Genomic DNA, 24,890 nt, shown 5'->3' on the forward strand with positions numbered 1-24,890 from the left:
CCTCAAAGTTTAAGCACGACAAGTGACTTAAACGATAACACTTTGTAATAGATTAACCTCGACATGACTCAACATTTACTTAAACTCTGACACTTTTTCCAATGTTTGACTTTCCCGTTTACGTAAACAGCGCGTGTTTTTCTTGCTTTTCTTTTCAAAAAAAAAAAAAAAAAAAAAGAGGGCCCAGGACGTGGAAAGAGGACGAAGGGATTCCTTGTTTACATCCTCCCGGAGTACGCGGCGGGGGCGGGGTGACTCCGCCCTCATTCTTTACCCCTGACGTCATTGTCGCTTGTTTTTTTTTTTTTTTTTTTTATGAATGAAAGAATCCCACCTCAGAGAGCAGCGGACTAGTCATTCCGGGAAAAGGCGGACTGACATTTTGTCGCCATAGTCGAGCCAGGCGGCTAATTTGTCACATTTGAGAACTACGAGACACCAAAGAAGCGTGAGCGAGTCGATAACAACAGCCGAACGCCGGGGGAACCGTATCATAGAAGCGGAAATTCGCCAAGTAAACCAAGAACAAGTGAGTGGGCAGCTGTTTACTTTAATCTCTCGTAGCCGACACCGCTGATGCTAAAGATGCTAGCAGCTCATATTACAAGCATGTTTTCGAGCGATCGTGCGAATGATCTAGACACTCTCTTGATAATCATAACGTAATATTACATCGCGTTGTTTGCCTATAAAATGGAATTCTAGTCTTGGATGTAATTGCGTCTTCATTAGAATGTTTTCCAATAATGCTAAAATGGATGACGAATGCTGTCGCGTCGCGAAGGCTGTTTACTACAGTAAACCCGCTCTCCGTAGAAGGACTCTCTCGTAGGTAACCGTGTGTTATTTTATATACAGTAGTCGTTTACCGGCCGAATGTATACATTTCGGCGTTTGTCGCTGTTATCTGTGGCGGTTTACGCGTGGTCGTGTTGCGGTCACTTGTTGCTTACACGAAAAAAAACCTAGCAGACCTTCTTAGGCGGTATTTTTAGCCGAGTATATACACGGATATCCTGAAGTCTCGTGACAAATATAGCAGCGACCGGTTACTTTTTGTTGGATTTTTAAGGGACTGGCCCTAACCGGTTTAGCTTTAGTGGGTCGACTGCGGGACTGCTGAATCACCGTGACTTGACGAAACGCCGACTATTTGGACGCTAGTGCGGTTCACTTGCGGCCACTTGACGGCCCACGCTTTTTTTTCCCGGGAAATTCCATCAACCGGACGCAAAAATGACACAGCGTTGCACTTTTCATATGATGCCAATAGTCGTTCCTTCGCGTTGTCAATCAGCACGTGTTTTTCGCTTTGAAAGTGGACTCCAACCCAATTAACGTCATTCCTGCCTCTGAATTAGATTTCCTTGCCAGGAATGTGGACTAAAATGACACTGGGCACTCACGATAGCGATTATATGGCGATACAGAAAATCATTCTACAATATTGTACGATACAAGTAATAACGAGGAAAAATTGGACGTCTATCGCTGTCAATGGCACCCAATGCGTTGAGAGGGACATTTCTTGTGGAGATTTTTGCTACAGATATGTTGCTTTCTTTTGTTTTTTAAATAATGATGTGTTTAAAAACAAAAAAGAAACCTTGATAAACTATTAGGATACCAAGTATCACGATGCATCACCATATCGATATTTTGTCACACCCCGACGGGCCACTAACTGGTTACTGTATAATGGTGAAAAACCTTTTTGAACTCTGTTAAAAGACCTTAGAGCGATTCAAAACAGAAAGTGAAAGTGGTATCAGCTTGAATAACAGGTTTGTCCTTCACATCTATTTTCAATGAGGTTTATAGAGGTTTTTTTTTCGGGGGGGGGACAAAAATGGATGATGTCAATCCAGACAGAATCCTAACCACAAATTTCCTCTTTTATTGGAGTCTTAAAACGCACCTTTCCAGCCTTCCCTGTCATGCCTCCGTGCACTCCTGGAATGATTCCTCTTTGTCATCACAGCCATTATAATGTCATCGGCGTCTTCCAAACAAGCCCTCTGTGACCTTAAAAAGTGGGGGAAATCATCAAGGGAGGTTTCTCCACTAGGGCTGCAACTAACAATTATTTTCATAATCAATTAAGCAGACGATTAATTCAACGATTAATCGGATATATGTAACTTTTTTCAATTACCTTCACAAATTCCCTTGAAATGGTTGGCATGTTTTAAGTACCAAAATCGATGACTAGTTCCTTCAAAAATAATATTTTATGACAGCTTCCTGACTTAATCTGATAGTATTTTTAACTGAGAAGTTATAGGTATGTTATAATTTCTAGAAGTCAGAAGTTTAAGGTGAAGTAGGGTCTATTGGCGTTCATGTCAGCCAATGAGGTGAAAAAGCAGTTAAAATGGGTTGGCTATCCACTGCTATCAGTGGAAGCCAATGAGATGTAAATGACGGTAGATAGCTCAATTTGCTGACGGTCACTGCCATCCCTCTCAATCAAAATGGATTGGTCGTCTAGCGCCGTTAATGGCAGCCGATGACACTATTGTAGTGGAAATTTTTGGTCGCCACCTGTTGGTAGTACTTTATTAGACAGTGACATCTTTTTAAAAGGATCTATCAATTCATGGCGGGAGCAGATCGCTAACCTTTAGGGATCCAAAGTATGACGATATATTGTCACACTCGATCAATATCTTTTGAAACATAATGGATTAATTAGATAACTGACTGGAACCTTGAGCGAGACGGCTATCTGACAGACGGGTCAAAGAGCTTTTTGAAGTTAAATAAGAGAAGGGCAATATCAATCGGGAAGTACGCTTTCACACGTAGCACACTTCCTTCTCCGCTCAGAAGTATTCAGGCCCTTCACACAATGAAGGAAAGTATCGTCGCTGGACGGCAGACACCGTCGCCGCCACGAGCCCGCGGTCTTTTTTTAGCCAACCATAGAGCCTCAAGTTAAAGTCAGCGTGACGGTGACCTGACCTTCGCCCCGCCGAACCGAAGCGCTCAAAGAACTGGCCTTAAGTGGAATGTAGGAAGTCCCGTACCTCCACCGTGGACTTGATGTTTAATACGACCAAAACCTTTCCAAATAGAATCGCTCAAAGGATCCGCTTTAAACAAACACTACTCCTCACATCAGTTTTGTGTTACACAAGTGTACGTATTTAGTTTTTGTGTATCATTTGTAACTTAATGGTTAGGAAATATTTTTTTTACTGGCGTTTTCTTTTCACACTCATGTTCGCGCCGATTCAGAATGAAGCATCTTCATTGCATTTGAATGAGACGGACGTGCTCGTTAGGTGCCGCCCTGCTAACATCAAGCTCGGCGGGCAGAAAAGCAACGATTCCAAGTGCTCCTTCAATCCATTTTGCTCCGCTGTCATCTCTAAATTGCTCACAGACAAGATCGTCAGGGAACAGTTTAGTCATAAATTCATTCACATGCAAGCCGTGCAAATGGAATCAGAAGACATTTAGTTACGTTATCAAGACTAGAGCTGTCTCAATAACTGTTCATGTTGCGTTAACAGTTGACATGAGCCTGTTGTTCTCCATTTTATTATTACTTGAGGTGCCATACTTTGTATCCCAATAAGTTATGGACACGCTCCCGCCGTCCTAGAAAGATGTCACTGTTTCGTAGAGGAACAGTAAAGGTCGCTGTCAAAAAAAATTTGTTGTGTATGTTAACTCACTGGCTGCATTTCAAGTCAGTCCTCCCTGTTTTACATCAATCGTTTACAGACAGAAATATCGCACTGAAATATTATCGGTCTGTTACGGAGACAAAAATGATTGACAAATTGTCTGCAACAAGATCAAATATTGTTTGTTTTTCCATTTAGAAATGGCATGTTTTACTATGAACTACTACTCCAACTATGAAAAAGTAGTTTTATAGTAGAATAGCAGAGACTGATTTCCTGACCTACACTGCTGGCTAAAAGTATTGGCACCCCTCCAATTCTGTCAGATAATGCTCAATTTCTCCCAGAAAATGATTGCAATTCCAAATGCTTTGGTAGTAATATCTTCATTTATTTTGCTTGCAATGAAAAAACACTAAAGAGAATTTTAAAAAATAAATCATTATCATTTTACACTAAACTCCAAAAATGGGCCAGACCAAAGTATTGGCACCCTTTGAAAAATCATGTGACGCTTCTCTAATTCGTGTAATTAACAGCACCTGTGACTTACCTGTGGCACATAACAGGTGGCGGCAATCACTAAATCCCACGTGCAGCCAGTTAAAATGGATTCAAGTTGAATCAACCTCTGTCCTGTGTCCTTGTGTGTACCACATTGAGCATGGGGAAAAGAAAGAAGACCAAAGAACTGTCTGAGGACTCGAGAAGCAAAATTGTGAGGAGGCATGGGCAATCTCAAGGCTACAAGTCCATCTCCAAAGACCTGAATTTTCCTGTGTCTAGTGTGCGCAGTGTCATCAATAAGTGTAAATACATGGCAAACCTCCCTAGATGTGGACGGAAAGGAAAAATTGACCAGAGATTTCAACGAAAGATGGTGCGGATGGTGGATAAAGAACCTCGACTAACATCCAAACAGGTTCAAGCTGTCCCACAGTCCGAGGGTACCACAGTGTCAACCCGTACTATCCGTCGGTGTCTGGATGAAAAAGGACTCTATGCTAGGATACCCAGGAAGACCCCACTTCTGACCCAGAGACATACAAAGCCAGGTTGGAGTTTGCCAAAACTTACCCGAGAAAGCCAAAAATGTTCTCTGGTCAGATGAGACAAAAGTAGAGCTTTTTGGGAAAAGGCATCAACATAGAGTTTACAAGGGGGAAAAAAATGAGGCCTTCAAAGAAAAGAACACGATCCCCAAACATGGCGAAGGTTCCCTGATATTTTGGGGTTGCTTTGCTGCCTCTGGCACTGGACTACTTGACCGTGTGCGTGGCATTATGAAGTCTGAAGACTACCAGCATAATGTAGGGCCCAGTGTGAGAAAGCTGGGTCTCCCTCAGAGGTCTTCCGGCAGGACGAAGACCCAAAACACACTTCAAAAACACTAGAAAATGGTTTGAGAGAAAGCACTGGAGACTTCTAAGGTGGCCAGACCTGAATCCCATAGAACACCTGTGGAGAGATCTTCAAATCTCAGAGACTTGGAGCAGTTGGCCAAAGAAGAATGATCTAAAATTCCAGCAGAGCATTGTCAGAAACTCATCCATGGATACGGGAAGCGGTTATTGGCAGTTATTTTGTCTAAAGGTTGTGCTACAAAGTATTAAGCTGAGGGTGCCAATACTCTTGTCCGGCCCATTTTTGGACTTTTGTGTAAAATGATAATGATTTTATCATTCTCTTTTGTGTTTTTTCATTGCAAGCAAAAATACATATAGATATAACTACCAAAGCATTTGTTATTGCAATCATTTTCTGGGCAAAATTGAGCATTATCTGACAGAATTGCAGGAGTGCCAATACTTTTGGCCAGCACTGTACGTATCAATAATTGTTGCACTGCCACAGCGTGAGATGATTGTCAGCCTTGTATTGTCCATTGTATCGCGTAAGGAGGTCCCCGCCCCTAGTTATTACTAATATATTGTCCAGTGTTTTTATGTCAAATTCCCCTCAAAAATGTGACTTTTTATACTCCAGTGCAACGTTTTTTGGCTCATGCGATTTATAGTCCGTAGAAAATAGGGTCATCGGTCCAGGGCTTTCATATTCAGCAGTCCTCACGGCATCGGCATTTTTTCCGCCTCGTCATTGCTTCGTCACAGCAACACTGCAGCCGAATTCAACTGTAACTGTCGCAATCTTCACACATTAATACATTTGATAATCGGCAACTTTGGTCAGCGTGATTTGTTTTTAGACATTTTGTCAGATAAAAATTGGTTCTGACGTATGAGGCACTTAAAATTTGGAGTTTTTGAAAAATAGTGATGCTTGCGATATAAGTGTGTTATTAAGAGAACATTTAGCTAGCAGTAAGAATTTTTCCTAATGAAAGTTTTGGACCGTTGGCAGTGTGTTGACAGGAGGAAGTGCTGCTTAGGACACCTGCTTTGAGCAAGCATAAGGACAACATTTTTGCCTTAGTAACTTCCTCCTTAGCACGCAATAAACAAAAAGGCCTGTCACTTTCAAAAAAAAAAAAAAAAACTTCCTCTGATATCAAACCACAGAATTAGAGTGTGTGTGTGTGTCAGCAGGGGAATGAGAGATGCGAGGCTTCTCCTTTTCTACGTCCGCCGTGCATGACTGGCGGTCTTGTGAGCGGACGTAAATGTCAGGCCAGATATCAACCAAAACGGCGTGACGCGCTGACTCGCATGTGACCGTTTACCTTGTAAAAAAATAAATAAACAGCTGTTGAATCCTGTTTGTTTCTTTCCAGAGCACCTGAATCTGCGCCGACTGGTTCTTGGGGGAAACCCGAGGAGCGTGGAATCATGGCGACGGAGAGGAACAGCAAAGCCCTGAAGGTAACGCACACGACCGGGAAACGGTGGGAGGGAAGGAGGACATTCTCTTTTAGCCATTTACACACAACATTGCTTTCCAAGTAAATCTGGGGGAAAGCAAGGGCGTAGGTTTGGTCTCAACATTGGTAGGGCCGATATAACAGCATACACATTCATAAGCATAAATAAAAATAAACGGTAATAAGAGCAAACGGATTGGGTCAACATGAAATGTCAGGGCTGCGTTTCTCAAGAACATGAACCTAATTCATTGATAGTCTAAATCAGGGGTCCCCAAACTTTTTCCTGTGAGAGCCACCTAACTTTTCCCTTCTCTGATGAGGGTCAGGGGTCAGTTTGTAACAGAAAAAAGTGTGACGATTGCAGGAGTGCTTAAATGTAAACATTTATTGTTTTTCACAAAGCCACAATCAAATAACCCTTTCTGGATTCTTCACGGAACAAAAGTAAATAAAATAATAATATAATATAGTAAAAATAAATAATAATAACACTTTATTAAATAGATAATAACCAAATAACCCTCTCTCAGTTCTTCACAGAAAAAGGCCAGGAAATAACTAACCCTATTGAGAAAAAAACATTTTTTTTAATCAAAATGCTCTCTGGTATTATTCAGGAGGCCGGACCAAATGTGGAGGCGGGCCGTAGTTTGGGGACCCCTCGTCTAAATGATCAATGAAAAATAAATATCTATTGACTTAAACTAAATGTCACGTTTAAGTGATATACTGTTTGATTCAAACCTTCGTTTCAAAAACTACAAAAGAAACATTTTTTTAAAAAATTCCAGAATAAATATCTGAATTTTATTAGCAAATTTAAATTGCAATATTTGAACATAACTTCAACTATATTAATATACGGCAGAAAACACAGACAAGGCTGAAAAAGCAATTTCTGCTCTTGCACCCCTCTTTCAAATAAACTGCTGTATTTTAAGCCAAAAGAATTGTTTTTGTTTGATAGAACAATATGTCTATATGCTGCCATAGCAGATTCATGGCCCATTAAGCCCCCAAACTATGTTTAATTTGTCCCTTTTACCCTGGAAACACCCGTTTACAGACGTCGCGCAACCACTTTTGTTTCAACCCAGCCATAAAAAGGTAAGTAATCGACAGATAAAAGAACTTCCGTGTCCCTTTCGGGGTACTTTTTTTTTTGTAGGGTTCTTCTTTTTTAACGTCAACTTTTTTTTCCCTCTCTTCTTTTTTTTTGTTCTTCCATGTCCCCTGAGGGGGTCTTTTCGTTACAAACTACTTTTTGCCGTAACTTTTGAACATTTTCTCATTCTACAAGCGTTATTTACATGACGTGACGTCCAATCCAATTTGACCTCCCGGTGAAAATGGACCGGACATCTATCGCCGTCAATGCCAGCCAATGAGTTAGTCCTTCAAATGACCTACACGACTGGCTTTCTTACTCATCCTGTACGTTACGTCTCCCGCCGTCGTTCAGGTGAAGCAGGAATGCGGCGAGAACGTGCCTTTCCTGTCGGACGGCGAGCTCATGTCGCTGTCTGTCCGCGAGCTCAACCTGCACCTGCGCGGCATGTCTCGCGAGGAGATCCAGAAGCTGAAGCAACGCCGCCGCACCTTGAAAAACCGGGGCTACGCCGCCAGCTGCCGGGTCAAGCGGGTGTCCCAGCGCGAGGCCCTGGAGCAGCAGAAAATGGAGCTCCAGCGGGAGGTGGACCGACTCGGGGCGGAGAACGCCGGCATGAGGAAAGAGCTGGAGGGCCTGGGGGCCCGCCTGGCCGCGCTGCAGAGGTTCGCCAGGGGCCTGGAGGCCGGAGGGGGCAACCTGCTCGCCACCGCGCCGCGCCTCAACACCGCCTCCGTCATCACCATCGTCAAGAGTCCGCCGCAGGCTCAACCGCAGAGGGACCACGAGTCTTCCTAGGCTCTAGAAACCAGACTTTGGCACACACACACACACACACACACGCACATACAGGCAAAACACACCGTGGAAAACAATGACAAGGATACCGGTAAGAACATGAGTAATATGCCCACACGTCATTATTACGCCAGACCACTTGGGACCGGCCGAGCTTCAGTAGAAGTGCATCATGTGCGACATGCTTAAAATGCTCACGTACAGTACTATGTCAAAGTCCTAAAATGCAATAATCCAATTCGGATAGCTTCTGGAGCAAATACAGGACTTGAAAAAAAAAAAACAAACAAAAAAACCATTTTTAAAATATAACATCTGTACCCGCCCTCGTTTTCGGCCAGCACTTTGACCGATTCTCAGCCTTCCAAAAGTTCATACGATGCGGAAACATTTCATATTTCAAATTGTATTGCTTTTTTTTTTTTTTGTGCCACCGACGGCACCGCCTTACTCCCGGTGCGAACGGATCGGACGTCTAGCGACGTCAGTGGCAGCCAAAGAGTTGACAAGGAAGCGGTACGCGATGACGTCATGGAAGAAGCCGCTACGGCAACACCCTCATAGTCCTAACGGCATTCAACATGAACGAGGAAGTAGCTGCTTGTTTGACTCGAACATTCATTTCTGATGACACTCTTTTGGTTTCTTTAAAAGAGCAAACCTTCAGTTTGAAATTCCTGCTTCACTCATGTTCATTTTCCCAAGACTTTTCCATAGTACTGTACATTGGTGAGCCCATGCTACATCCAGCTTACTGAAGCTAAGACAAAAAAAAAGTCCAACTTTATAACTGCTGCTCTTTTGTGCGACCAATAGGGCAAAGCTCCTTTTCGCTTCTGCTTTTTGGGATCGTGACCAAAATACAGAATGAAAAAAAAAAAAAAAAGTACACCAAAACTTTGCATTCGAGCTCCCCCCAACAGTTCGACTAACTTCTGCATTCCAGGTTACTTTATCTTTAGCCTTTTTCAACCTCAATGGCACAACAGGGTCTCCGGTAATGTATACTTCAAGCAGAACATATTAGAATTGAAGGGGTTTTAAAAGTTGGAACTCCTCCAGTATGACTGATGTTCAGGGTTCGTACTAGTGTTGCACCGATACACTAAAACGACGTGGAGTTTTCATTCGCCACTACTTCAAACGGACCAGGCACGAGTTAAAAACATCCAATTTGCTCTTTAGCCAAAATGCACACACCCACCAATGAGTTTTTCCACAAGTAGACGTCCAATCCGTTTGAAGTAGGAGGGCGGCAGCGAACGAACCATCCCCTCCCACATCAAATGGATTGGACATCCCGTGCCGTCACTTGCGGACTTTGAGTTGACAAGGGAAATGTCAAAATATCCTTCATGACTAAAAGTAGCGCAAAATCAAATCAAACCCACAATGACAAATTTCAGGTGATCTGTGGTCATGCGGAAACGAATAACTGAGTGCCGATACTTTTGCAATCTGATATCGTATCCGGCAAGGGCGTAAGTTTGCATAGAGACAGTAGGGACATCACACTAGCAACTTCTCAGCAATTGTCCCCACCAACTTTTAAGCAACCTTTTATGCATGATATATAATAAGTTCAGTTATATTGGTCAATTAAATTGTCTACTAGGCCTGAACGATAATGGAAAAAACTATTATTGGGGGGCTTGCATTGTGATATTGTGATATTAAAACTAGAAAATTTGTCACCACATAACTGGAATAGCCATGCCTGGGATAGGCCTGAACAATACTGTAACGATTGGAAAGAATTAACATGTAAAAGGTGGTCCCTGGGTCACGACGCACGTGGTGTGGCCCACATAAGGCTGTAAGTTGTTTCTGCTAATATATGTTGGTGTATGCATTTGTAACTAGGTTTACAGCTACAATTTCTGCGGTTACGTGTGAGCGATTCGCTACGAGAATTGTAAATACGTTAGCTTTCGATGCTCGATGACTTTAGTTCGCCGTGTTAGGCTATTTTAATCTACTAAATTTCCATATTGAGAAGACTAGATGGATATGTAAACACCAATTGTGTTTTATTTTTAAAATGCATGCTGTTTCGAACATAAGTGTACATATGTGTGTTATAGCTTTACAAATTGTCAAAAGTGGAGGAAGTAAAAAGCTTCATAAAGCACAATTGCCTTATTTGCCGTCTGTAAAGCTGAACTCCACGTTTAATGAGGACAGAACACAGCATATTAATGAACTAAATGAAAAAATAAGATACTGTGAGGTACAATAAGGATTTATTTATGCAACCAAAAAAAAACAAAAACAACTTGAGACAAAATGGCGGGCGAGACTCTGGCGTCGTAAAGTCGTAATCTCTCAAATCGAGTAAGTCGAAAACCGGGGACTACCTGTTTATTTAAAAAATGACAAACTCGATCCTTTTAACCTGATTCCGATCATCTGAAAAATGGCACAACTGCCCTGATTTCCGATCACGTGATCAGATCGGGGAAATCCCCAATTTATATCAGGTCATTTTTCCAGGCTTGCCGTATATAAAAGGGACCCAGAATCTGCACACTTGCTGCTCTTATGAAATATAACAAAAGTTAACATATTACAAAATAAAAAAAAACAATTGCACATTCTGCGATGCGACTATTGCGCATCCGCACATTGCGATGGCGATGTTCAAACGATTTTCCCCCTCAAACACACGTTTCATTGGCCGATGACTTCACCCACACCCGACACTCGCGCGGCCCCAAAAGAAATGCATGTCAAAAAGCACGCCGCCTCCTCCAACCCATTTGAAGAGGAGAGATCTTACAAGTTCATTTTTCGTCCAGCAGCAGCCACTGCAAGTCACTTAAAAAGATGCCAATGTTGCGGAGGTGGGCGACACTACTGAAAGTCAGACTTGCATCACAGTTAGCGTAACATTAAACTGTGTGAACTTGCTAACCTGCACAACTCGAGTAGGAAGCTGCTCAGAGAGAAGTGTCCATCTGTTTTCTACTGTTAACGTTGATGGAACTGTGAGAAATCTAGTGAACTCTGTTGGAAACTATAGACCCAGAAAAACGTGTGGGAGAAGCTGCTTGGAGAGAAACGGGTACAGCATAACCTCATATGTTGCTCACACAAAACAACATACACACAACAATCATAACTATGTACCAGTACATTAGAGGTGGAAATCTTTGGGCACCTACTGGCTCGATTCCGATTTCGAGGTTACGATTCGATTATAAAACCATTATTGGTGCACCCGCCCCAAACTATGAGCTGCTTTTAATGTTTTGCAAATTAGTTCCCAAAATTGTACAAAAATCCTCTGAGGCTTAAATAAACAACAATTTCAGTATCGTGTTAACAGTTCAAAAGAATAATTGAAATACTTAAGTCCCCAATCTGTATCAGTAGCTTTAAACTACATTCAATGAATTTAATGTTGTGAATCAACTGTTAAAGTTGTTCAAATTCCTCCTGTTATTCCATAGTTTCCCTTCTGTCTACTTTCAAAATGTGAAAGTTATATCACTGTTTTAAAGATAGATTCAAGTCAAGATTTTGCCAATTTAGGAGTATTTTAGATAAAAAGTTCATTAGGTTCGCTTGGAAGGTTCGCTACAACAGCCTTCCAGGGAAGTCTACTGCTTTAAGATGGCGGCTGTTTACTAACGCCGGCAAGTCTGTCATTTCGCATCTAGTTTTCTAAACATGTGCTGCGAACGCCGCCGAGTCCGTTATCTGGCATCTAGTTCTTTCTACATGTGATATCTAACGTAGGATTATGTGGGCATAGTTTGTAGCGGCTGTCGGCAGCATTCAGGTATTATTGTTTTTCTATCTAGCGGCATGAGTTGAGCCAGAGCCGTAAGTTGAGCATTGTCATTACCCCGGTAATGACAAGGATGATGTTCCTCGTTGCGTCCCGGACACTGTGCTGACTGTGTTTAAGTTCCACTTCACTTGGCATATTTCAGTCATCGGAATTTGGATGTTTGTGAATCGTTCTCGAATCTTCCACGGCCGAATCGCGAATAATCTTAAGAATCGGAAATTTCGCACGCCTCTATTGTACATGTAAAAAAAAAAAATTTTTCTTTTTTCTTTTGGGATGCCGCTAGCTACCCACACAAGCATTGCGATTGACTGGTCGATCGTTATCGACATAATGAGCATCCCTGATTTAGCCTATCAATTAATGAGGTTCTTATTGGCGAGAAATGTAGCACTGACCCCCGTTCACCCAATCTGTTTGTTCTTATTAATGTCCCATCCCGAGCAAAAAGTGAACATGCAGGTTATGCTGTTATATTGTCCCTACCAAAATTGAGACCAAACCTACGCCCTTGGTATCCGGATACAACATTTCAGTATCGACACTTTTGACAATCCTACTTGAATGTAAATTACTGGCTTATAGTCCAAAAACAAATCTGTTTTTTTCAAAAATCGGTATCCCCAAACTGGTATCGGCGCAACACTAGTTTGTACACCAACACAGTGCCTTCAGTGCTGGTACGAGGTATGAAAGCAAACCCGTTGACAGTCCATCAGACTTTTCGTCCCAGTTAAAATAGCACACAGCTTAGTTGATTTTTTTCTCTCTCTCTCTCTCAACAGTTCCTACTGCAGTAACGATTCCGCTAAACGGGACTAGCATTAACGTCCCGCCTCAAAACGCGACGATCGACTCACTCGGCACACATTCCTCTTTACGTGTTCTTATTTGTAATGTTTGTACGTGGCGTCGAGACGCAAATGTTGAGTGACATTTATCAGAGATATATTCTATATTTTATTTGTATTTAAAAGTAGATATTTTGACGAGACAAGCTAACAGAGTGCTGTGATGTTATCCATGTTTTCAGTACTTTCATCGTCCGCGGGGAGGAGGGGGCTGTATTTTTGCGTCTAATCGTATTGTGTGACAACGATTCCTACTTCACCAAATGTTCAATTATTAGCTATGTAGAAGTACGCGCAAAGCAGACGGTCGTATTGCTGTGTGATCATTCGTGCACGTACACGTACTTTATTTTTTTTTGCCATGTTTGTACTGGCTTGCCATTGTGGATTCTTGGAGGGATATTTCGATCATTTTTTTGGGAGGGGTCTATCAGTGTGGAAAATGAGAAAGGCTTTGCAGAGGGAAAGAGGAAGAGAAAATGAGTTGTCAGGAGATGGATGAAAAATGGAAATAGAAAGTGGTAAGACTGGGAAAGGAAGGTGAGAAGTGAATTCACTTGGGAAAACGGGTGAAGAAGTCTTAAAGGGAACTCTGTGTGGAATGACATGTTTTATTTTAATGTTAGTCACTCCTATACAACCTTTGAAATGAATTTGCAGTTTAATACACGAGTCAAAACTTTTACGTTAAGTAGTCGTTGTTGATGTCGCAATGTGGTGGGATCGCTCAACCATTAACAGTTCGGGTTGAGGTAAAATGGTGAAAAAATGAAGACTGGCCCAGACGGAACTTAAAATGCGGGAGGAATCTTTTACCCGCGATGGTAAATGTTCACCGATGCCAAAGCAGACGTAAAAGCCCCGGTGTCGAGTAGCTGGGTAGCTTAGCACCGATCTCGCACGGCTCCACTTTCAGCTTTTTGGTTCGAAACTAAATTGATTACAAGCCCTTTTTGGAAGAAAATACTTTTGGGAACCTCCACCCGCTACCGAAGCAATACACTCCTCGATGTTGATGTACAATTTTAACATAGTGACAAAGAAGTAACAACACAGCCTAGCACTTAGCGTAGCTTACACTAATTCGACACACTGAAGCTTGGGTGTACATTCAAGAACACAAGCACGTAACATGGCCGGCACAAAGAAAGGATGACAAATTTACAGAAAGACATGCGCACCACTTCGATTGGGCGGGAAACATGTAAAATATTTCTTCCTAGTAAATACTTAGTTTAATGAGTCGACACTGTCCTCTGTTGGCTGGTGGAATACCCTGCAGTTGTAATGTGACAATAATTGTACTCGTGGCCTGAAAGGAATGTACAGTACTCATTTTAATGCGTAAAGTAAATACAGCGGCACCATTTTACATGACCACACAGTGACGTAACAACTTACGTAGAAATAAAGTGCCAATTATTTTCAAAGGTTGTACTATATGAATTACTAATATTAAAACCAAACGTGCATGTCATTTCAGTTCCATTTAAGTTCACGAGCGGACGTCGAAACAATTAGACTTGTGTCGGAAAAGCGTTCAAATATACGAAGCTTATATTTAGCTATATGAATATGTGTGGTCTAGGGAAAAAAAGCATTTATCTATATTTCCAATGTCTCACCTCTTGTCAAATTGTGCTGGACGTTTTGTGATACTTGCAAAACAAAAATGGTCTTTGTATTTATTGTACTTTTTCTATTGTGAAAATTGAAGTACATCATCTATTTTATATATTAATTATAATAAATGTTGTACATATTGTACATAAAACGGTGTGCTTTTGTGGTTGTCGGCGAAGGAAGTACTTCTGCGTACAGGATGCCTTGTACGTAGTAGATAACGTAAGCTGCGGCCGGCCAGCTGGCCGGCCTGCCAGCTCGCTAGAAAGCCTTCATCGAGCTTTCGGCTTGACAAAATTTCTTGGAGCAAACGTAGCAAAAACGGCGCTTTGTTGAGAATGTCTCTTTGCAGAACCTAAACAAAAAAATCCAAAGGACCAAACTTGAAAGACACATTTGATTTTATTGAAATTCAACCCATAAAAACACTTCCAGTTGTTGCTAAGGTGACAAGCAGCAGTCGATGAGCAGTCACGTGATCAAATGCATTCAGGAATCGTGGCGATGTGGCAGGGGCGTAACCGGCGCTCGTTAAAGAAGACCCGGGTCGGCGATTTTAGACGGCGTCCGGACGCAGCCGCCGTTCGGATCGCAGGAAAAGTGGGCGGGGCAACAGTGCTTCATGTCGGCGCAGCAAACCGCCTGCACGCAAAGCCGGGGTTTGACCGAGCCCTCCCCGCGCCTGGCCTCGCTAAACGTACCTGGGGGGACGGGCAGCAGGCCCACCGGGAGGCGGAGCTCCGACAGCACGTCTCTCCCTCGGCGCAGGCGAAGGCGCCCTCGGCGTCGCAGGGCGCCGCCTCCGGCGTAGTCTTCTCGCACGTTCCCGTCGCCATGTTGCACGAGTAACCCTGCGGGCAGCAGTGCTCGCGGTCGGCGCAGCACACGGCCTGACGGCAGAAAATCGGGGTGTCGGTGAAAAGTTTCGCGCCGATACGGTACCGCGCTAAAATGACATCGTCGGCATCGGCGAGTATTCAGAAGAAGTTCAATATGTACTATTCCAGATCTATTTTCCAAGCAGCGGTGGCCCTAGCCAAGATGGTCGCCGGCCACGCACACCGCCATTGAAAAAAAGGAGCACTAATCGCCTTTCCCCAGATGATAAGACGTCCAATCCTTTGGTGTCCGTTTATACTTTTGCTGAGAATTTCAATGAGTTTATCACAAGTAGACAGGGTCGGCAGCACCCAATGAACATTCCCTCCACCTCCCGTCCAAATGGATTGGACGTTTGTATGCGCAAATTTAGTATTAAAGGGGAAAAAAATCCCAACAAAAAACACGGTATCGGGAGTCAAAAAACAATATCGGCTCCCACCTTGACGAGCGGGCAGCACCCCCACTCTCCGGTGGGCAGCTCGCAGCAGGTGGTGCCCGCCGCGCAGCTGCTCTTGTCGTCGCACTTGACGTCCGCCGCGGTGGCCAAGGCGGGAATTTTGGCCAGCCAGGGGACCTCGCCGAGTCCTCGGGAGCAGGACGAACGATGCGGCCGGCACGTGTGCCCGGCGGGGCAGCAGTGGGAACCGTCCTCGCAGCACACCGCCTGCGGGTGCGAATTTTAGCAGATTGGACAAATCTTGACAAAAAATCCAAGGGGATTCCGCGAAATGTCGCACGCTCACCCGCGGCAGCGGGCAGCAACCCCACTCGCCGGCGCTCTTCATGAAGCAGCAGCTGGCGCCTTCGGGGCAGCGGGTCCGCTCATCGCAAGCATTGGCGCCCGCCGCTTTGGCCGGCCGGGGGAGGGACGGGGTCTCCGGCTCCCGGGAGACGCCGCCGCCGCCGCCACTTCTGGGTTCGTCACACGTGCCGGCGGTTAAATTGCAAACGGTGCCGTGAGGGCAACAGTGGAGTTTGTCCGAACAGCATGTGGCCTTAAAAGAAAAATGGCATGTTTGCATTGAAGGGACTATTATCTTTTCTCATATTGACCGATCGACTGTTCGTATTACTCTAACACACCCAATGTAAAATAAATAGCACTTATACCACAGTTGAAGGAGAACAAGCAGAATGTAGGGCATAAGAGATACAGTTGTGGTCAAAAGTTGACATACACATAATGTCATGGCTCTCTTGAGTTTCCAGTTATTTCTACAACTCTGATTTTTCTCTGATCATGTGATTGGAACAGATACTTCTTTGTCACAAAAAACATTCATGAAGTTTGGTTCTTTTATGACTTTATCATAGGTTAACAGAAAAAGTGATCCAAAAATATACATACAGCAACACGAATTAGCAATTTTGACTTCTCTGAGGCCATTTAAATAGGGCTTATTGGATGCAAACGCTACAATGGGAAAGTCAAAGGAGCTCAGCATGGATCTGAAAAAGCGAATCATTGACTTGAACAAGTCAGGAAAGTCACTTGGAGCCATTTCAAAGCAGCTGCAGGTCCCAAGAGCAACAGTGCAAACAATTGTTTGTAAGTATAAAGTGCATGGCACTGTTTTGTCACTGCCACCATCAGGAAGAAAACGCAAGCTATCACCTGCTGCTGAGAGAAAATTGGTCAGGAGGGTGAAGATTCAACCGAGAATCACCAAAAAGCAGATCTGCCAAGAATTACAAGCTGCTGGAACACAGGTGTCAGCGTCCACAGTCAAGCGTGTTTTGCATCTCCACGGACTGAGAGGCTGCCGTGCCCTTGCTCCAAAAGCGGCACCTTAAGGCTCGACCCAAGTTTGCTGCTGATCACATGGACAAAGATAAGACCTTTTGGAGGAAAGTTCTGTGGTCAGACGAAACAAAAATCGAGCTGTTTGGCCACAATGCCCAGCAATATGTTTGGAGGAGAAAAAGGTGAGGCCTCTAACCCCAAGTACACCATGCCTACCGTCAAGCACGGTGGTGGTAGTATTATGCTGTGGGGCTGTTTGGCTGCCAATGGAACTGGTGCTTTACAGAGAGTAAATGGGATAATGAAGAAGGAGGATTACCTTCAAATTCTTTAAGATAACCTAAAGTCATCAGCCTGAAGATTGGGTCTTGGGCGCAGTTGGGTGTTCCAACAGGACACTGACTCCAAACTAGGGCTGCAGCTATCGAGTATTTTAGTAATCGAGTAATCAACTGAAAATTCTATCGATTAATCGAGTAATCGGATAAAACAAATATATTTTTAGGTGAAGAGCAATTATAAATATACATGAGAAAACAAGACATTTCATCTAATTTTGAACCATTTTCAGTCAATCAATGTCTTTATTTTCGATGTATATTGTTGAAAACAGCCAACAATTGCATCTCAGATGTAACTAGAATAAAAAAAAAAAAATTTAAAAAAAAGACATTCACTGCTTTCACTCAAAAAACTTTAGATCTTATTACAAAAAAATATATATATATATCTTACCTAAAAATGCCGTTACGCTTGATAACACACATCACTTAAAAGTTTGGATTTTTTCCCACGTCTTTCAATTGAATTTCTCTTTGTGTCAAGCCATTTTTAAGTTCTAGTTAAGTTTTAAGTTAGTCTAAACTGTAAGTCCTGATAGGATTTTGAGTTTTTGCAGTGTTCAAAATAAATGTATGATACAAGCTGTATTGGAGCACATTAGCACCAGTGCTACTTGGTGTTTTATCCAGCAATGACTACTGAGCTAAAATTGATAGTTAGCATGATTAAGTTTTTATTTTACACCCTCATCACTCCACAATGCTATGTTATGTTAAAGCCTGTATGTAAGACACGTTAGCCAAGCATCGACAGTGGTCATAATTAATAGAAACCTAGCCCTCCGCAGGGCTAACGTGATTTCAGAACAGGAACGTTAATCTTATTTATTAGCGCTTAGCGCTCTACTGCTTTAAGATGGCGGCTGTTTACTAAAGCTGCCCAGACGCGGCCGAGTCTGTCATTTAGCATCTAGTTCAACATACATGTGATCTCTATGAGACGCATGAGACGCTACCTGTACCAACGTAGCATCGTGCGGGATAGTATTTAGCAACGTCGGCGTCGTTTGTGGCGGCTGTCGGCTGCAGTAAGTCCCCCCCCCCTTCTTCCTCTCTGCACGTGACAGCGCGTTGTCCCGCATTAAAAGTAGTCCGAGCAAAACGTGATGCTTAGAGCTGTCAAAATAAACGATTACTCGAGGTGAATAAAATTACTCGGATCAGTTTTTAAACTCGAGTTACTCGAGTTGCTCGAGTACTCGTTTCAGCTCTACTCCAAACACACATCAAAAGTGGTAATGGAATGGCTAAATCAGGCTAGATTTAAGGTTTTCGAATGGCCTTCCCAAAACCCCACTGAGAACTTGTGGACAATGCTGAAGAAACAAGTCCATGTCAGAAAGCCATCAAATTGAACTGAACTGCACCAATTCTGTCAAGAGGAGTGGTCAAAGATTCAACCAGAAGCTTGTGGATGGCTACCAAAAGCGCCTAATTGAAGCGAAAATGGCCAAGGGACACGTTACCAAATATTAGCGCTGTTGTATGGATACTTTTTTCTGTTCACCCATAATAAAGTCATAAAAGAGCCAAACTTCATCAATGTTTTTTGTGACAAAGAAGTATCTGTTCCAATCACACTATCAGAGAAAAATCAGAGTTGTAGAAATAACTGGAAACTCAAGAGAGCCATGACATTATGTTCTTCACAAGTGTATGTCAACTTTTGACCACAGCTTTACATGATGCCTTATCTCCGAAGCCCAACGTGTGCATCATGCAACTGACTGAGCAAGATTGATGCTGACGAGGCAAAACATCTACAAGCCTACGTCTGCACCACCAACTACTGCAATCAGTTTATCCGGACAGTCCAGAACAGATGGCGGGACATCTTGTCTCGACATGGAACATAGGATAAGGAGGAACCCGCAACCGAGAAGTGAACTCTCAGCACTCACGTTTTGCTGAGGTTGCAAAATCCAACAACAGTAACTCCCGAATCCTCCTGTCCAATCCACAGACAATAATCCTAAACAACGCCCAAACACACCCTTCTGCGCACAGCCCGCCCCGCGAGAGCCTTCAAAAGGACAATGTTTAACTAATCGTTGTCAATTCTCTTTGGTTGACTTGTGATATGGTGACTTTGGAAGGAGTCTGCCTCCACGCCTGGGTCGGTTTCTGTTTTGCCTTGCTTTTTGATCACTGTCAACCTGAATAAATTGTAAACTTGTGTGTTTCGAAGTCTTCTTCCAGCTTTCAAAATGGAGTCCGTACATGGGGTGAAGAATAAGGTGAACGCGCGGAGTTTGGCCTTTTGGCCGGGTCGTTGGAGCCGCGCCCGCGCGGTTCGGCTGGCGTGATTCCGGCAATCTGGCTAAAAGGTCAGATTCCTTCAGCACAAACACCAAATGGAAATAGGCTTGTGGGCTGTATCGAGTCCCCCCAAAATGGACTCCTCTCGTTCATTGACTTTGGCTAATATGTTACCAAAGAAAAACCCACCAAAAGTTTGAACTCCCTTAGGTGATACGACCCCAAAAACACAGGCCACATTTTTAAACCTTTTTTTTTTTTTTTTTTTTTTTTGTATTCATTAACAATGTGCCTGAAGCGATTGGAAATTGGTACTGGGATCATGTGAAAAGAATTGTTTTTTTAAGGTGTATGGCTTCTCTTTTTTAAAAAGCTACAAAGCAATCATCAAGATGTACAAGAATATTGTCAAAAGGAACACAAAAAAAGATGTTTTGTAATCCGCTATATTACAACACACTCGAATCAGTAGAATTTTATGCTATCTTTTGTGGGAAGCCAACATTAAGATATCATCAGTGATCTTTTATGTTACAAAGAAATATTTAGCTATATTTTTCCTCAATTAAATCGGGCGACCGCGGACAGGACGTCGCTCGCCGTCAATGATTAAAACGGCCCCTAAATGTGCCGAGGCGCCTTTGTCAAGCGGGGACTTACGTCGGGCATGGGGCAGCAGCCGTACTCGCCCGAACTCATCTGGCAGCACGTGGTCTCGTCGGGACACGTCGACCTCTTGTCGGGACACTCCACTGAGAGACACGGGACAAAAACATGCAATACTTTGGAGATGAAATTACAATCGGGTGAGCTACCGACCGCGTCATCATCCCACCGAGGGGCGAGAGTGTCCCCCAGTTTTAAAACCACCGCGGTATTTTTGAACGTTACTCTGTTATTCAGTTCAACCCCTTTTAGGTACACAAACATGTATAAAGTCTGTTTCTATTGACAGGTGGGCCTTTGCGCCAACTTGAGCAATTTCTGTATTTGTTTGGACTACAAGTCACACTTTTTTCCCCCCTATACTTTGGCCAGGGTTGCGACATATGTGAAACGATTGAAGGGACGACCCGACTAAAATGACGTGTCGGTTCTAGACTGTGGCGCTCACGAGACAATTTGCACTTGAATAACGCAAGCAGAAGAACCACAAACAACAATAAATAATGGCTGGTCATTAAGTTGTGCCGTCACAAGATTGAAACGATCACATAACCGCCAACTACATAGCATAACGAGCAAGTCATGAAACAAGTGGAATAGTAACTGAAGAAATAATTCGCACAGAACATGAAATTGAAACCGTGAGACTTAGGCTACGTTCATACTACAGGTCTTAATGCACGAATCCGATTTTTTGTCATATCCGTTTTTTTTGGCATGCCCGTTCAGACTGCCTTTATCCATTGAGACCGTTCAAGTATTACGCATGCGCACTAATTCGCAGTCCGACACGCGCTAAGCAAGAAGACCCGCATGCGCAGAACCATCAAAACAAATGACAGACGTCATCCGTCATTCCAGGGATATCATATTTTGCTTTTCAAAAGGTGGACACAAATAACAGACATAAATAATCCCCGTTTGAATATAAGCCTAAAGTTTATATGGATCGATAGCATGCACGCACTGTCCGTGCACGTCACACACACATACGGGCAGTTTGTCCCGACTCTCGGCCGTGGAGGGAATGTTGAAATATTGCTCACTTGGAGCAGAGAGAAAACTGAGCATTCTCAGGCTTATCCTCAACCCATTTTTATTTTTTATGACTGTTGTCAAGCTCAGCCCTTCCTCAAAAGCCGTGCTCACTGCAAGCTAGGCGCTAATAACGCACAGGCGCATCGCTACGGTAACGACTCTCTCGCTATTTGATGACGTAATTGCTGCATGAAATCCGATTTGCGCGACTGGACAGTACAGACCGCCGCGACAGTCTGGAAAAATGTGGCCCAGATCGGATTTAGACCACATACGAAAGTGACCCAGATCGGATTTGAAATGGTCCCGTTCTATGCGACTTGTCACGTTCAAACCGTCAAGTTAATGCCTCACTCGAGTCGGAAAAACACGAAAAAATCGGATTCGTGCATTAAGACCTGTAGTATGAACGTAGCCTAAGTATTGGCAAAAGTTGAGCAGCAATTTGTTAGGGCACCGTTACCGGCAGTCGTCTTGTTCAATAACAACCTGCCGAGTGCCGTGTACGACGCCGTTCTTTGTCCCCTACCGTCATAGCGGTTCTCGGTCTTGGACATGATTTTTAAAAATTCCCCGTAAAAATGTGACAAATATTCCACAAAATACGGTACCGGCAAAATAAACGAGCAGGCGTGCATTGCCATCTTACGGTCGGCGGGCTCGGCGCGAACCGCTACGTCCCGTCGGTCGAGTGCCGAGATGTTCCGGAGTTCGTCGCGCCCCCTACCCGCCGGAGCGTTCGGACGGGTCCCGGCGGGAAATTTGTCCAGTAAAGGTCGCCGCTCTCCACCCGGCGACACGCATCTGGACTGGACCAGATCGCAGACGCTTCCCTCGGGGCAACAGTGGAGCTTGTCGTCGCAACACACCGCCTTAGGGGGAAGGTACGGAACATCACCCGATAGCCCGTCGGAGCCCCGGCGGCGGGCGGGTCGCCTCACCTTGGTTAGCGGGCAGCACCCCCAGGAGCCGTTGGGAAGCTCGCAACACGTGGCGGCGTCCGGGCACTCGGACTGCCGATCCGGGCACATGACGGCCGACGCGCCGTCGTTCACCTGGGCGACACAAACGCACACGCAATGCCAGATTTTTGCCACAAGGTGGCGGACGGCGACTTTACTGGAAGAGAGAAGTTCTTTGTATGTGTTAAAATTTGTGCTGCAACATTAATGATAAAATACTCCAAAATCAGCTGCCTCAGAATCAAAATCAGGTGTAAAACAAAATAAAAACAAATCTAATGAATTATTTTGACAGTGACAGAAATGCTAATTTCCCTTTTATGGTGTTTCCCCTCCATAATGTGTGAGCATGAAACTAATATCAATTCTATTAGCAAAGTAGGAAACCTTATTTTTTGGGAGGGGAAAAGACCTATAGATTTTGTTCTTTTGAGGCCATCTTATTTATTTCCCGTGACGCTGGAGTTCAACTTGTGCCCCCACCTGCGTAGCGGGAAGTGACCTCTTCCAGGGAAGGGTCACCATCTTATTGGTACACGTGGCATGCTCCAGGTCGCACACGGTCGCTTCCGGACAACAATGGAGGCCGTCCGAGCAGCAAACGGCCTGTGCGGAAAATTTGAGGGAGGATCGACCACCGGACCCGTTTGACTCGTAAGCGAAGGCGTACGTAAGAGTCGACTCACTCGAAGCAGCGGGCAGCAGCCGTAGCGTCCCAGCGCGTCTTTACAGCACGTGCTTCCGTCCGGGCAGGAGCTGCCGTCGGGACAAACCAGCGCCGTGCACACGCACGCCAAACTCAACAACGCGCCCCAACACGCACGCAAAGCCTGAAAGACAAAACGCTCGGAGTTGACAGCTGATCATTTCCTTTTGATTTTCGGGTCACTTCCTGTTCATTGGACAATTGATTGTGGTGCATTTCCTGTTGATTTGGAATGATATCTGTTTATTTAGGGTCCATGTCTAATGATTTTGGGGCATTCGTGGAGGACTTCACGTACATTTTAGACCACTCGCAATGTTTTGGGGGGCATTTCCAGGTCACTTCCTGTTGATTTCAGATCATTCCTGCTGCTTTTGGGGCTCTTACAGGTCACTTTCTGTTGAATTGGGGGCATTCCCAGGTCACTTCATGTCCATTTTGTGCCACTTCTTTTTTATTTTGGGGCATTTTTGTGTTAAATCTTGTCCATTGGACACTTCCTGTTGATTTCGGGGCATTTCCGGGTCACTCGCTGTACATTGTGGCGCATTCCGGCCAAGGTCACATCCTGTCTCTCGCCGTCAACGGCGCGGAATCTTGATTATTCACTAGTGTCAACCTTCCCAGTTTGAACGGACTGGACGTGTTTTGCCATCACGATAACGTGCTGCGTGGTACTGATTACGTCACAAGGCCAAGACTTAACAATAAATGTTTTTTAAAAATTCAAGACCAAGACTTACCATCGCAGGGGGTAGGTCGATGACGTCAGTTCCCCACGCGCATGTATGCTCCTCTAAAAGCTTGTAACGAAGAGAGACCATTATTAAATTTGTGAAAAAAAAACAAACATTTGTGACAGGAAATGAAACATTTCACACCTCGTTTAAATGATTTTCCTTTATTACACCTTGCCTTGTTATGCCTTCAGCTATCCCAATGAAGCTATCGCTAGCCTAACATGGGAGGTGGCTAACGCCGAGCTAACTAACAAAAAGGTTAACTTTCTTACTGGATTGTTGTTGATCAAAGCGGCGAGTCAAAGGCGCTCCATCGGAGTCACGACAGCAAAAAATGTAAATAAAAAAGGAGCAAGACTGAACGACGCGAACAACTGGCCAGATAGACTTTAATAAAGAAGCAAGCGATGCTGCTCAATAACGCAAACTAGATCATGTGACTTGGTGGCACGTGACCTCTTAAACGGACAGTACACTGCGGCACTGCTAGCACACAAAACGTTTACTACTTTCTGGCTTTTTACTCAGTGCCCTTGACGATGCAAGACGTCCGATTATGTGGCTCTGTACATCCATTTGGACGTTTATCGCCGTCAGTGGTTTAAAACGTGTAGGTTTTCTCCCCTCCAAAATTCTAGACGATTGCATTGACCATGTAAGTTTTGGTCACACTTCCTATTTGTTTTGGGGCATTTTGCGTTAAGGATGTGAATCGAATAAAAAATCGGTTTGGAGCTGTTGCACGTGGCCGACAGGTGGGTAGTAACGCGTTACATGTACTTGAGTAACTTTTTTAAATGTACTTCTAAGAGTAGTTTTACTAAGCTATACTTTTTGCTTTTACCTGAGTACATTTGTGAAGAAAAAAACACTACTCTTACTCCATTACTTTGGGCTTCACAAGATTCGTTACATTTTTC

General features: G+C 43.9%; 3 protein-coding genes across 5 annotated transcripts in view; 2 read left to right on the top strand and 1 right to left on the bottom strand.

The window, feature by feature from the left end:
• The first annotated feature begins 324 nt into the window (after nt 1–324).
• On the top strand, nt 325–8,669 carry maff (v-maf avian musculoaponeurotic fibrosarcoma oncogene homolog F). Its single transcript, XM_057827023.1, has 3 exons — nt 325–529; nt 6,367–6,454; nt 7,919–8,669. The coding sequence occupies exons 2-3, from the start codon at nt 6,422–6,424 to the stop codon at nt 8,360–8,362; spliced, it is 477 nt and encodes a 158-aa protein (XP_057683006.1). The 5' UTR covers nt 325–529; nt 6,367–6,421; the 3' UTR covers nt 8,363–8,669.
• A 766-nt stretch (nt 8,670–9,435) lies between these two features.
• grnb (granulin b) lies at nt 9,436–24,441 on the bottom strand. Of its 2 annotated transcripts, none has more exons than XM_057827013.1 (11): nt 24,243–24,441; nt 23,974–24,033; nt 23,211–23,354; nt 23,008–23,130; nt 22,504–22,617; nt 22,212–22,434; nt 20,519–20,610; nt 16,258–16,509; nt 15,954–16,178; nt 15,334–15,522; nt 9,436–15,274 (listed from the first exon to the last, which is right to left on the bottom strand). In XM_057827013.1, the coding sequence occupies exons 2-11, from the start codon at nt 23,974–23,976 to the stop codon at nt 15,164–15,166; spliced, it is 1,476 nt and encodes a 491-aa protein (XP_057682996.1). In that variant the 5' UTR covers nt 23,977–24,033; nt 24,243–24,441; the 3' UTR covers nt 9,436–15,163. The 2 variants fall into 2 exon arrangements, with proteins under 2 accessions (XP_057682996.1, XP_057682997.1); XM_057827014.1 differs by having other exon boundaries at nt 24,112–24,441.
• LOC130910008 (corticotropin-releasing factor receptor 1) overlaps nt 24,163–24,890 on the top strand; it is a 49,539-nt gene continuing 48,811 nt past the window's right edge. Inside the window, exon 1 of one of the 2 annotated variants that reach the window (XM_057827015.1) lies at nt 24,163–24,725. The gene's annotated coding sequence lies outside the window, so the exon portion shown is untranslated. The remainder of the gene's footprint in view (nt 24,726–24,890) is intronic. The other variant, XM_057827016.1, reaches the window with a different exon arrangement.

The sequence above is a fragment of the Corythoichthys intestinalis genome, chromosome 21 (assembly GCF_030265065.1).
Source record: "Corythoichthys intestinalis isolate RoL2023-P3 chromosome 21, ASM3026506v1, whole genome shotgun sequence".
NCBI lineage: Eukaryota > Metazoa > Chordata > Actinopteri > Syngnathiformes > Syngnathidae > Corythoichthys > Corythoichthys intestinalis.

What these genes read in the sequence shown, in the direction of transcription:
- maff (XM_057827023.1), top strand. Translation starts at nt 6,422, where the DNA reads ATGGCGACGGAGAGGAACAGCAAAGCCCTGAAG. An exon ending in GGAACAGCAAAGCCCTGAAG is followed by an intron (nt 6,455 to 7,918) that starts GTAACGCACACG and finishes GCCGTCGTTCAG; the next exon opens with GTGAAGCAGGAATGCGGCGA.
- grnb (XM_057827013.1), bottom strand. An exon ending in TCGCGCCGAGCCCGCCGACC is followed by an intron (nt 20,611 to 22,211) that starts GTAAGATGGCAA and finishes CGTGTCTCTCAG; the next exon opens with TGGAGTGTCCCGACAAGAGG. An exon ending in GCTGCTGCCCCATGCCCGAC is followed by an intron (nt 16,510 to 20,518) that starts GTAAGTCCCCGC and finishes TTTTCTTTTAAG; the next exon opens with GCCACATGCTGTTCGGACAA.